At 43.8% G+C, this 12,763-nt stretch overlaps 3 protein-coding genes across 4 annotated transcripts; 2 read left to right on the top strand and 1 right to left on the bottom strand.

Annotated features, from left to right (window-relative positions):
• Positions 1-45: 45 nt before the first annotated feature.
• Positions 46-4,243, bottom strand: zc3h10 (zinc finger CCCH-type containing 10). 2 transcript variants are annotated; one of them, XM_079265286.1, is made up of 3 exons: positions 4,101-4,243; positions 2,016-3,231; positions 46-822 (listed from the first exon to the last, which is right to left on the bottom strand). In XM_079265286.1, the coding sequence occupies exons 2-3, from the start codon at positions 3,168-3,170 to the stop codon at positions 310-312; spliced, it is 1,668 nt and encodes a 555-aa protein (XP_079121412.1). In that variant the 5' UTR covers positions 3,171-3,231; positions 4,101-4,243; the 3' UTR covers positions 46-309. The 2 variants fall into 2 exon arrangements, with proteins under 2 accessions (XP_079121412.1, XP_079121413.1); XM_079265287.1 differs by lacking the exon at positions 4,101-4,243 and having other exon boundaries at positions 2,016-3,345.
• Positions 4,244-4,729: 486 nt separating this feature from the next.
• On the top strand, positions 4,730-5,709 carry LOC306775496 (dnaJ homolog subfamily B member 9-like). Its single transcript, XM_079265940.1, has 2 exons — positions 4,730-5,002; positions 5,313-5,709. Exons 1-2 carry the CDS (start codon positions 4,765-4,767, stop codon positions 5,618-5,620), a joined length of 546 nt encoding a protein of 181 aa, XP_079122066.1. The 5' UTR covers positions 4,730-4,764; the 3' UTR covers positions 5,621-5,709.
• Positions 5,710-6,534: 825 nt separating this feature from the next.
• Positions 6,535-12,045, top strand: LOC306797654 (sorting nexin-6). Its single transcript, XM_079297034.1, has 14 exons — positions 6,535-6,660; positions 6,847-6,957; positions 7,075-7,182; positions 7,908-7,968; positions 8,128-8,252; positions 9,556-9,639; positions 9,726-9,800; positions 9,934-9,964; positions 10,164-10,251; positions 10,370-10,409; positions 10,511-10,597; positions 10,726-10,815; positions 11,025-11,090; positions 11,196-12,045. The coding sequence occupies exons 1-14, from the start codon at positions 6,655-6,657 to the stop codon at positions 11,331-11,333; spliced, it is 1,110 nt and encodes a 369-aa protein (XP_079153160.1). The 5' UTR covers positions 6,535-6,654; the 3' UTR covers positions 11,334-12,045.
• Positions 12,046-12,763: the final 718 nt, after the last annotated feature.

The following is a 12,763-nucleotide window of genomic DNA, read 5'->3' on the forward strand; positions in this document are numbered from 1 at the left end:
ATGTCCCCACAAGGACTGCAAAGCAGTGTTGCAGAAATGGTTGAAACAATATGGATGACCTCATATATTTTATCGTGCAGGTGTTTGAAAAGATCTCTTTCATACCAAACTGTTCACCGGTAAGTCAAGTCTGTAGGAACAAAAGTCTTTGTAATGTTTCCACACAACACAGACTGAGGGGAGTCTTCATATCGCCCCCTGGTGGAGAAGTCCAAGTGTCTAATACTTCTGTCATCAGTTCACACATAAAAGAAGGCCATCTATGTTAAAAATCACAGTTAAGGATGCTACAGTCCTGCCTTTAATCAGTTAATGAGGCAGAGTGGTGATTCTCATGCTTTGACTCACGATGGGGTACGACACCATCGGGGTGGTGGCATGACTCATGGTGATGCCGGGCATGGGCTGCGTCATGGACACTGCCACCGGGGCCACAGATACAGCCACTGTGGCCATAGAAACAGGTGGCACCATCCCTTGGGCAATGGTCTGTGCAAGAGCGGCGGCGAGCGGGGTGATCTCAGGGTTGAGGTGAGGCAGAGGGGCTGGAAGCGGGGCAGCGTTACTCTGGGCAGCCGAAGGGGCGCCGGTAGATGCTACCAGGTCGTGCTGGATGAGAGACCGAGGTTGCAGTCCGGCGCTGCTCAGGGTGGTGTGGGTCTGAGCAATGCTATGATTGTAGGAACTTATCGCACCCAAGGGGGGCACCAGAATCTGCTCAGTGGGTGCAGGGGTGGAAGACATCGTCATCACCTTGGCCTGGCTTCGGAACTGGGCGTTCTGCTCCAGAAGAACCTCATTTGTGGCAATGAGATTTGAAACCTGAGACACACACGAGACATGGATTAGAAAAGGACTGGACTCAGGGAAAGTCCACTGCCAGAAACCATGGCTTTGTGTCCGGCAGAAAGAAAGTTCTTATAAAATGATACTTCTAAACCATATAGCTACTTTAAGTCAAAGAGAATTGTTTAGACAGCCATCATTTCTTTACTGTGATCACAGCTTTTGCAGTTGCTGATTCTACATGTTTGTGCAGAATGATTAAGCACCCTTTAATGTGTGTGTGTGTGTCTTATGATGTCACAGAATGTCTTTTCCTTTTTTTAAATGTGCCCAAATATATTCAGTGGGGTTTGAGTCGGGTGACTGAAGGTCAGCTGCTCCTCGGCCTTAAAACGGGTCAGACATATCTCTGCTTGTTTAGGGTGATTAGTGCATTTATTATCAAAGACTATTTCTATAAAATGTCTGAAAGATATATATATATATTTTTTACTATCATATAAGACAAAGAAAAGCTACAACACCTCACATTTGAGAGGCTTAAACTACATTTTTTTACTTGGAAAAATGACTTACAACGAACTGTTTACTAATATAGTTTCTGGTGACAGACTAATGGATATATTGACGAATAGTTTCAGCTCTACTTCAAACTTCTGGCCCTAATAGCAAGTTTTGTTCAGTTCCTTTTTTCCATTTCATCTCTCCAAGATGTTGACTTGATATGCTGGTCTTCAGAGGCTGTGGGAACTTTAGATGAGAAGTCTTGTGTTGGATCACAAGGATTTCTTTGTTAAAATCACCTCTCATCTCCTCAAAGGAACTTTACTTTGTGTGTGATTTGGCAGTGAGCTATAATAAAACTGTCCTTGTGACTAAAGTTAAATTTGACACTATGTTATAAAATAGTCCTTTCACATGACACGATCATGATTCATTCAGTAAAGTAAATACATTTGACAATATATTTCAATCCGATACAAAGGCCCGCGATAAATTCCTTTGTTGTTGTTTGTTGTTAAGACTATGACTTTGTCAACATACTGTATTGCACTACATTATGTAGTCGAATGTGTTATTTTTGCACACCATTGTTTCTGGTATTAGTTGTACAAAAAGCTGAATTAGCATTTCAACAAAATTATTTTCAGATTTGACTGAAACACAAGTGCTATTAATGTAAGAAAGGCCTACCAAAATGTTAGTTTTTGACCATCTCTCATTCTGACCTGCTTCTTTAACTCCTCTACTCTCCTCCTCAGTAGGGAGTTCTCCTCCTCCAGGAACCTGAACTCCAGAGAACGTGGTTGCAAGGTGGCTTGAACTCCCAGCTCGTAGTGCGCACCTCCGCTCACATCAGCCAGGCGCAGCCCCTCCAACCGCCGCCTCTTCAAGTGTAGAGCCGTGTGGTCCATGGAGGCCTCTAGGGAGCTTGCATCAAACAGCCCGCTTTCCAGCAGAGGGTCATACACTGAGCATGAGCTCCTGTCAAAGCGCCGTGGCCCTGTAGAACCTATGGACAGACAAGTGCTCATCCCACCTCCACCTACCCCCCCAACTCCTGGGACACCTGGATCTCTGCAACCAGCCAGGCTGGGGCAACCCATCCCCATCCCCATCATGTTACTTCCACCTCCACCTCCCACAAGTCCTTGCATTCCTCCACAGGCACCTGCTCCTCCCGCACCTATCCCTCCCCCAGCATTCACCATTCCACTGGTACCTGGCCCTATAACACCACCCACTCCAACCCTGGATGGCTCATATTCATAGTCTTTTTGGACATGGCGAAATTTGCACTTATTACCCCTCTGGCACTCCCCTTTCAGGAAGTCTCTGCAGATAGGGACTTCCCCGCGGCTGTGGGGGAGATCCATTGGGGACAGGCCCAGTCGTGCTGCAACTTTCCCTCTTAGTCTGAGGGGTAGCTCTCCTGTTTTCTTGTAATAGTCCTCATCCTCTTTAGATCCATGGACAAAGCGGCAGCTGGAGCGCATACACTCCTTGTTCTGGTGGTCATGACAGAAGACAAATTCATTCTTTTGCACTCCCAAGTCCGGCACCTCATTAAAGTCCAGGTGTCTAAAGCGGCAGCGCTTTCCTCTCTTGCAGACATTGCGTATGAAGTCCCTGCAGACACCGCCCACTTCCAGTCCTGCACCTTGCCCCCCACCTCCACTGTTCCCACTGCTGTTGCCATTTCCGAGCGCCCCTCCACCCCCCATGCTCCCAGAGCCAGAGAGGTTGCCTCCGAGACTTCCTCCTGAACCACCTCTGCCCTCCGCCGTGGCCCCTGCCAAACCAGATCCAGATCCTCCTTCCTCACCCAGACTACCACCACTCCCACCGCCGCCTGACAGGTAGGAGCTGGCCCGGTCAGGCATAACGCTTGGCCCAGCTCAAGGAGAAAACAGCACTCATGTGTGGGAGGGGGGCGGACATGATCTGCCAAACATTCACATACAGAGTTAAACAAGTCATGAATAGCTTTTTCTTTAGAGTACTGTAATTTCCTGTTCAAAGATCTGCAAGACAAAAACATAGTTCAGATATTAGCTTTCCAAGTCACGTTACAGGAGAATATGACAGATCCTGGAGGAGCATGTGTGGTTCAACTGGACATGGCTGTCTTTGGCTGAAATGTTAGGCTAGTTTGACAACAAACACTATGTTTTATAGAAAATTATAATTATCTATGTAGATGTAATATTCACGGCTAGATTATTTGCTATTAGTCTCATGCTGAGGGTAAATAGTGTGTGGTTGATCACAACAATACAAGTTATTCATATAGCAGCAATAACACAAATATACATTTCCACATATGTCATTACAAATTATTCAAACGTGGTCTGCAAACTACAGGTAGCCTACCAATGACATCTAACAGGATGTAACTATTTCCATAACTTCCTGTATATATTTGAAGGTTAGTGGAAACTGTCTGACTTGACAGCAGCTTTTTAATCATCGCTCCCTGCTGCTGCTGCTGCCGCCTCCCGATTGCGTACACTTTTTTTGTGAGTCGCAGTTCATCTCCATCTAGCCTTTTAGCACGTGACAAAACCTGGTAAATAATAAGTAACGTCAGCATTGTTGTTGTTGTCACTGGTTTGGTGAAAAAAAACTAAACATTGGATTCACACCATGCGACGCTCCATTGTATAGGGTAACGTTAGCTGTCAGTAAATAAAGAGCACTCGTATCATGTAACGTTGGCCTACCTAAATAAGTAGCTAAGCCCTCCCATTTAAGACGAACACTAGCTAGCGAATGCTATCTAGCTAACTAGCTAACTGCTAATGTTGTCTTACCAAATATAAACTAGAAACAGGATCCAGAGAATAGCCGAGGGCCTCCCACGCAGACACGCCCTGCTCTCGTTCACTGAAATGTATGTGGCTGCAACGTCAACCAGACATGTGTTTTTATGGCAATTCCTCAAAGCCCTGGTGTGTTTACCACATTATTGCATATTTTACTACCAACGAAGAAGACGCTCTTCCTCTCCGTTTGCTCCAGGTGTCACCTTAGTGCTCTTCCGCCATCTAGCGGCGATAATGCGACATTGCACTGAAGTATGATAAACTTAAAAAGTTGAAAAGGTTTACATCGTATACAGTGGTAGCCTTATCGCGAAACGACGGCGAGCTAAGATAAACAACAGCTGCACATTAACAGCATTTCATTTGAATTTGATACACTTTCACCACCACGTTTAGTTGGGCTGAAATATGCGGAACATGTTTAAGTCTCAAAGGTGTCAGCTGGGTTAAATTGACTATCCGTGTGTGCGCCTTGGGGTGTGGAGCATACCTTGTGAGTCACACAAGGTATGCTGAGTGCTGCTACGCTGACGTGTAGACAGCAGATAGCCTTAACAACAACACGAGTTGTCAAACTGCAAAAACAGCTATAGCCTACTTCCAGAGAACGTCTTTGTGTTAACAGTTCCTCGTCTGTGCTCAGAAGCCCAGCATGGCAGCGCAAGGTGTTTTCCGCTGGATGCAAGCCTACGTGGTCATGCTGTACTGCTTCACCGAAGCCCTGTCCGCCGCCTCAGAGTCGAGCAGAAGTTACTACGATACTCTCAGTGTTGAGCCATCAGCAAGTGACAGCCACATTAAGAAGGCTTTCCGCAAACTGGCCATAAAATACCACCCAGATAAGAACAAGAGCGCCGATGCAGAGAAGACTTTCGGAGAGCTTGCTGAAGGTAAAACATTACCATAACCTTTTTTTTATGTTGTAATCTATTTTGTATATGCAATTTACACAAGTGACATGGATTGCACCACTTCTAAAACAATGATTTTTTATTCTCCTGATTATAGTCAGTTGCTCACAGCTAATACTGATGCCGTCTAAATCAACTTCCATGAAGGTTTAGTGTTCACTGTTATGATCGAGGCTGTGCTGTAGTTTGTGGTATTGCAGGATTGTCAGACTTTAGCCAGGTGTACCAGATGAACTTTTCATTGTGCGCCACTGAAGATAAAGTAATTCCCCTGTTTCCTCCGCCCTAGCCTACAAGGTGCTCTCCAACAAGGAGAAGAGGAAGCTGTACGACTTTATGGGCCACGAGGCGTTTCTAAATGAGGAGGCCTCTGTTGGCCAGGACGATGAACATGAGACAAGCTTCCACTTTGGTTTTGAAGACTTCTTCCATGACTTCGATGACAGTCCCTTTGTGGAGGAGCCATTCTTCCACTGGACCTTTGCTCAGGATGGGGAGGATGAGAATGGTCTATTTAACCATTACGGCGTAGAAGAGCATGGCCACAGCTTTTATTTTTTGGATGAAGACGAAGACGACCACGACTACTATGTTTAGCACCTTTGACCCTGTATCCTGTGTGTCTGTTTTAGAGTACTGACTTTAAAAAGTAATAATAATAAAGCCTCCATATTGTTTTCACAGTATCTGTGTCTTGTATTCAGTATGTAGAAATTCAGCGAAATAGATATTTAATGTGTTTTTAAAGCGCTGCATCGACACGCACGTGGCTCTGAACTGCTTACGTCTATTCCTCCTCAATCACTGATCTTCACACCACGCACCCAGTTACAAAACACGGGGGATTGAGTGTTTTTAAATTGTGGGATAGTTTGCCCATAAATATGACGTCTTTCGCCTCCATTGATGCCTTTTAAGCCCATGTCTCTTCTTTCGCCTTTAAATTATCATAATGAAGACATGCTTGACCACGTGCTGGTTTTGATCTGTTAGTGTTTTATTTTGTTGTTTGAGCTATGATTCCATCAAGACATTCTATGCCTTGATTCATTTAGTTTAATACTCTTATTGTTGTCTGTGTTTTTATTTGATCATTCCAGTGTTTTATTTAATCTCTTTGTAAAGCTCGTTGGTCAACGTTTGTTGTTTTTGAATTTGCTCGACACATAAACTTGTCTTGACGAAGGAAGCTGTGTGTGTGTGTGTGTGTGTGTGTGTGTGTGTGTGTGTGTGTGTGTTCTGCCTCTTTTATGACAACACTTGTAAGTTTAATGTTTCAGGTTGTAAGCTTGACAGATGGGGGAACCAATCGGACTGCTGGGCCACTTTTCCTGTGTGGGTGTGTCAAAGGCCCTGAGTTACTGACTAACACACAATTTACTCATCTTTCTTTTCCCCTGTGCCAGCACTTTAGATCTGGCACTGTTTTACTCCATTTCTCACAGGATTGTGCACTTTGACCCAGAGGATATCCTGTGCCTTCTCAGCAGTTGGAGCGTGAGCGCACTAAAGCCAACACAAGACCAAAGATCTTTACAGCTTGATGCACTTTTATCGAGATAAACGGAGATTTAAGCATTCTACAAAGCAGATACAAGACATACTGGAATCATTAACTTACAGGCTTCACAATGATGGTAAGTATGCCTGAAAACCTTTTTTTGATAGCCTCTGAGTGTCATGTGACTTTTTCTCCATGGAGACATTCAGATTTACAGCATGGGCTGTAAGTGAAGTTTTTAATTCCCTTTAACTTTGGCTTGCCTACTAATGTGAATTTACTTCCAGCTGTTGATAAAATTGTTTGTCACATTTAATTACAGGAAGAAGTAAACGAAGTGAACTCTTCTCTGAGTGTCCATGGTCATAACATCAAGGTTACGGAGGTGTTGACAGACGGGGACACACTTACCTTCCTTGTTGTGTCTCAAAAGGTGAGTTTGCTGCAAGCTACCTTAGATCTAGATTCATGCAGAAACCCAGTTGATGTGTTTGAATTATGGTATTGCAAAAACAGACTCTGATGACATGTTGTCTGTCGTCCATGCCAGCTGTCTGGGACAGGGGAGTACCATGTGGACCGGACCTATGATGATTTTGAATGGCTGCAGCAGCACCTGTTCTCTCAGGAGGATGTGCCCGGCATACAGGGAGTCATAGTCAGTGCTTCATTTCATCCGCCCACTGTCCCTTATTTCACTTGCAAACGTCTTCATACTCTTCTGACAATAACAAGACGATTATAGTGCTGGAATATCTACACGTGGAGTCTGTGAAGATGCAAAGCAAAATTTGGATTCTGTTGAAAACGTCCTTTTGGAAGTGTGCATGCTGCTTGATGTTATCTTTCTTTCCTCAATTGCCTACCGTACAATAGAATTTGAGCTAAGCTGCAGACTTTGACAAGTACATAAAAGTATGTGTTCTTGTAACACAGTGCTTTTGTAACTGAGAAAAATCACAAATCAAAATGTTTTCTTCATACAATGACTTAAACACATGGTTGGAAAAGGTGCTACAGCCAGCCAAGTTATGTGGAGCAGTTTACGTCTCTTAACATGCTCCTCCTTTCCTTCTTAACCTCCTCCTTTCCTTCTTAACCTCCTCCTTTCATTCTTAACCTCCTCCTTTCCTTTGTAACCAGGAAGCTACTTTTAGAGCTGCCAGCTGGCCCAGTACTGTTGGGAAATAAGCCACAGCTTTGTGGTCTGATTGGATTCAGTTTTTTGTTTTCAAGGAAAAGGAATTAACCTTATTTATGTTCCTCTCCCAAGCCAGGCACCGAATTTAAAAAAAAGTCTTGTTTTGGGAAAAAACCAATAGAATAAATCTTGCTTTGACAAACAATATCAAGTAATACAGTCATGCTCTGTTTTTCTTCCAGTTTCCTTCTCTTCCTGCAAAGGCTCAGGTGAATGCATCTGCCAAGGCTATGAAACAGCTTGGTGAGTGCATCTGACACCACCTCCATGAAATAGAACGTTAGATTTGAAAGTAAAATCAACCAATGGTATTCTCCACTCCAGCGTCTATTCTGTTGCATCGTCTGTTGAGTGTGATATGAAGTGATGGTGATGATACGGATGTTGATGGTTTCCCTGCAGGTTTCCTTGGTTTAGGAGAGTGGCTGCCATACTGTAAAGCACTGGAAAGCTTCCTCCGGCAGGTCGCTGCACACAGCATACTCGGCAAAAATAAAGCTGTGGAGATCTTACTGACCAGCTCAGACGTGAGTGGACACAAATAAACAGCCTGTTTTTTTTTTTTTATTCTCTTTTTAACGATTAGAATTTCATGTCACAAAAGGGTGCAACGTGACACCTTTTTACGAGAGAGGCAGATAATAAATCGTGAGACTTTCCCCGACATTGTTTCAGAAGAGAAAATGGAACGTTTCATGTGACATAATATCGTGTCCTCCACATATAGGGAGAGGACTGAAGGCAGGTTTCTGCCTGTGGTCTCGTACCAGAACTAATGATCCGTGCAGAATGATCGTCTGGCCACTTTTAGAGGAGCCTTCTGTATGTGGGCCTGTAATCAGAGTGGACTTTAAAGAAGGCAGAGCCTGAAGTGGGATGCAGCTGGAGCGGAACTTTTGTCTGTAGATAAACAGATGGAAGAACAAAACATGAAACAAGATGGTGAAGTGTCACAAAATGAGTGCATCAACAGCGACCAAGGACAAACTCTCAACCTGCTTGATGTGCCTGCAAATAGCATCAAAAGGGTGAAAGAAGATCTCACTTGATGCTTGAATCATGAAAACACATGCTAGTTGTTTCCATCCAATTTTTGTTTTACTGTAAAGGTATTCCTGTTGTGAGATGAGATGAGATAAGATAGATAAGATCTACTTTTAATGTCTCCATAGGGAAAATGTTGTGAACTCAGTCCTGCAGTTCTAGAAGATGCAATCATACAACAGCACAAAGCTTCCATGTAACAGTTTGCACATACACATACACGTACACAAACCTTCTGACAATGGCCGACATCCTACATTACCTACATACACAGTATTGATGAGGAACAGTAAGATATAACACTCAATCATGAATCAGTAAATCATCAGGAGAAAAGTGTCTCTTTACAAAGCAATGCATGATTTGAACTCTGTATCATAAATGTAATACAAACACTGTATGTATGCAGCCACACACACACACACTCACACACACACACACACACACACACAAACACACACACACACACTCTCTCTCACACACACACACACAAACACACACACACACACACACAGTAATAGCAGTACTACGGCCTCTTCACTGTATAAAAGTCGGAGTTTGTGTCAGTGTTGGACGTGTTTCAAGTCCTGCTGATGTGACAGCTTCTATACAAGTCCTTTCCTGTCTGATGAGTTTCATGGAATCTGGGATGCTATTTATCGGGCATCAGCAGCTTTTATAGTGACATGGGTCCAACAACATCCTTGACTAATTCAGGGAAGATTTCATGTACTGTACATACTGCGCTTGAAACATGTTGAAGCTTCTGTGTGTCTGTGTCTCTAGCCTCCAGGCAGACAGAGAGTAAAGAAAAACATCTTCAACCGGCTGAGTCAAGCTGTGGAAGAACGGAGGAAAGAAGGCCATAAGGTACACAACCGGGACTCACACGAGCAGACTTGACGGCCTCTATGCCTCTATGTTGGGTTTGACTTTGGTAATGTCTGTGTCTGCAGGATGTGGATGAGTTCTTTCAAAGTGAACGCGTTCGTAACCTTGTTCTAACCGGCTCTGCCAAGGCTGCAGCTGAGGTGAGCCAGTTGCTTTTACCTGTTGGTTTTGTGTCTGTGTGTATTGTGTGTCCTCCTCCCTTTTATCTTCCCGCACACACACAGCCGCAGACATTCTTCCTGTTTGATTGTTGCACTTTTATTTTTCTTGTAGAGATTCCTAGATGTGGTGCAATCTGAGCAAAGTAAGAACACTTCATTTACATTTTCGGAGACAAGAAGTGCTTATCGTTTGGCGTTATTTAGGATTTATTTGTGTTTTGTTTCAACAGTTAAAACCTATGGGAGGATATGTAGTGTGTTAGTGTTCATTCACATTGCAACGCAAATTCTTCCTGTCCCAAGTCTGATGTTGGAGTTTGCTCCATGTGCATTTGATTGCAGAAATAGCAGTGGCCTGTGGGCACTTCTCAGCTTCTCTGCATCTCTGTGTGGAACCAGGGGAGGATCCTGACAAACAGGCATTCTCTAAGTGAGACAGTAATATCATTGATCCGAGGCCAAAAATCACATGTTCTTAAGATGAATGAATGAAAGTTACAATAAATAAGCATGATACAAATAAAAACACTTTCTTCTTCTTCTTTCAGGGTTTGTGTGAAATTATCAGAAGTCTTTGATTCTATGAAGGTAAGTTGTTTGAGCTTTTTTTTTAACAAGAATGTATTTACATTGCAACGCACTATTGGGTTCACAAAGACACTGCACATAATGTGCTTGTGTGTGGGCAGAAAAATATGACAAGTGTTGCTGAGAACAACATGAACACTCTCGGGCTCGGCCTGGACATGGAGTCACGCTGCCAGGAGGCAGAAAAGGTGTGTCTTCTTGTTCTGAAGTCATTTCATTAGTCATCGTATGTGTATGTTGTCTCTTAAATCCTGGCCTTATATTGAAGCGTGAAATGCCACAATGAAACCTCTGATGATTATCATGTCCAAAACAGGAGATGCTCTTCAGGAGAACCTGTAAACTAGTGGAGTTAGAGACCGCCAGAAGGAATGCAGAGAAGGCCAAACCTTTAAAGAAGGCTGCTGTGAGTGCCTGTACTCGAGTATCACAATGAACAAACTGCTGGATCAGATGTGCATGCTTTCTTGTTGCCAGCAGGTGTCAGTGACGCTCTGCTGAGTTCATTCAGTAGTAGCCATGGACCTGGACAGGTGTTGAGAGGATGTCCATTGCAGCTTTAATCCGTATGAAGTATATAACGATGATTAACATCATGCTCCCCCTAATCATCAGATGGAGGAGGCGAAGAAAGCGGCGGAGACGGAGTTTGATCACATCTGTGGAGTGGCTAAACAGGAGGTAAAACATCAAATTGGATTCTCCGTTTACGCATGGCTTACCCGTCGCAAGTGCATTGTGTCACATCCTTTTTGTTGAGGTTCACGTATGCTGTGTTTTTCCCAGGTTGCTCGGTTCAAGGCTGCACGCGTGGAGATGCTGCAGCAGGCTCTGGTTCAGTGGTGCGAGAAGCAGCTTCTTACAGCCAAAGAAAGTGCTGACCAGTTTAAGCAGCACCTGCAAGCCTTCAGGGGGATGGCCTAGTGAACCCACCCTTAATGAAGCATGCTCAGTATGTCTAAACATAGCATGGGATAACCCAAACATGTCCTTCACGCTGTTGTGCCATGGTCTGATGCTTCAGTGGATCCGGTGTAAATAAGGAAATGTAATTGAAAGAGAATGGGAAACCTTACTGATAATCAAACCGCTCGATCATTTGTACACTCCCTCAGTCTCTCTTCAGTCACACTCCACCATTAAAGCGCCTGTAGAAATGAGGGGTTTTGATTTCTTAGCAGTAGACTTGTAGTCGGGCGAGGCCATTGTGTGTATTTGTTCTATTCTCATACGTTTGTGCTGAGAGTGTATTGTGCTGCTCTCCAACCACCACATCAGCCAGGGTCACACAAAATAAAGTGTGATGAATTGATTCCCAAAGTACCTGCTTGCCTTGGTGTGTGTTTCTTACTCCTGGATCATTAATCAGTTGGTTTGACTGCTCCGGCAAGGACGTGGCAACAAGGACAATCTGTGTCGGCTTGTTGAAACGATTCTGGCTTTTTAAACATCTGTTAACGATTCTCCTTACAATCGTTGTGTTTCCCATATGATCGTTATGAAACCTGTAGTGAGGTCTGGCGTAAAACTAACTAGAATAAAACTATGGCGGACTGAACTGAAAGAAATTCTGCACATATGCACAATTTCCCGCCCCCTCTCATCTGCTCTGGCCTGTCATGTGTCCGTTGGGTGAAGGAGGAGTGAATCCCATTTGAGGGAATGAGTCAGAGAGAGATAAATGACTGGTCTCATGAGGAGAGAGGGTGGAGAGGAAGTTCGGCTTTTTTGGTGATGAAGGACTAGATTAGTGCAATCGTGCCATGGAGCGCCCATCCAAACTGAATGAATTCATGGATGGAATATTTTTGGTACGGCCTTAGAGCTGCCTGCTCTGAGCAATGGATGGCACATGTTGTCCTTCCTTTGGGACAAATGTTTCATGATCTTTTTAGCTCATATAATGTCGATACCTGTATCCTCCATCCTCACAACTCCTGCCAGTCCTCAGCCTGGCATACAATCATACAATGTTGCCAAACAACAAATAAATGTGTTTCATTTTGTATTTTATCGATTAAAAAAGAGACTCTCTTGTTTATGTGTGTCTTGGTCCGAGAAAAATACACAGGTATAGAGTTTAAAAGTCTACGGCTCTGTGCTTCATGTTTACAATGACAACGCAAACATGCTGGTGTTTTAGCAGGTATAATGTTGACCACATTGACCATCTTAGCCTCAAATCATTATCAATGTTGAAAGCATTTAAAGTGTTTCACTTTTGACCGACTGGAAGCGCTAAAGGAAAAGAGGATCACCAAAGTCATTAGTGTTCATCCTCTGGGAACCATGAATGTTCATGCAGAATTTCATCGCAATGCCATATTATACCCACAATTGCCACATGATACCAT

This window comes from Melanostigma gelatinosum (genome assembly GCF_949748355.1).
Source record: "Melanostigma gelatinosum genome assembly, chromosome: 3".
Classification (NCBI taxonomy): domain Eukaryota; kingdom Metazoa; phylum Chordata; class Actinopteri; order Perciformes; family Zoarcidae; genus Melanostigma; species Melanostigma gelatinosum.

What these genes read in the sequence shown, in the direction of transcription:
- zc3h10 (XM_079265286.1), bottom strand. Translation starts at nt 3,170, where the DNA reads ATGCCTGACCGGGCCAGCTCCTACCTGTCAGGCGGCGGTGGGAGTGGT. An exon ending in TAGAGGAGTTAAAGAAGCAG is followed by an intron (nt 823 to 2,015) that starts GTCAGAATGAGA and finishes TGTGTGTCTCAG; the next exon opens with GTTTCAAATCTCATTGCCAC.
- LOC306775496 (XM_079265940.1), top strand. Translation starts at nt 4,765, where the DNA reads ATGGCAGCGCAAGGTGTTTTCCGCTGGATGCAAGCCTACGTGGTCATG. An exon ending in TTTCGGAGAGCTTGCTGAAG is followed by an intron (nt 5,003 to 5,312) that starts GTAAAACATTAC and finishes CCTCCGCCCTAG; the next exon opens with CCTACAAGGTGCTCTCCAAC.
- LOC306797654 (XM_079297034.1), top strand. An exon ending in TGTGGTGCAATCTGAGCAAA is followed by an intron (nt 9,965 to 10,163) that starts GTAAGAACACTT and finishes ATTTGATTGCAG; the next exon opens with AAATAGCAGTGGCCTGTGGG. An exon ending in AAGTCTTTGATTCTATGAAG is followed by an intron (nt 10,410 to 10,510) that starts GTAAGTTGTTTG and finishes GTGTGTGGGCAG; the next exon opens with AAAAATATGACAAGTGTTGC.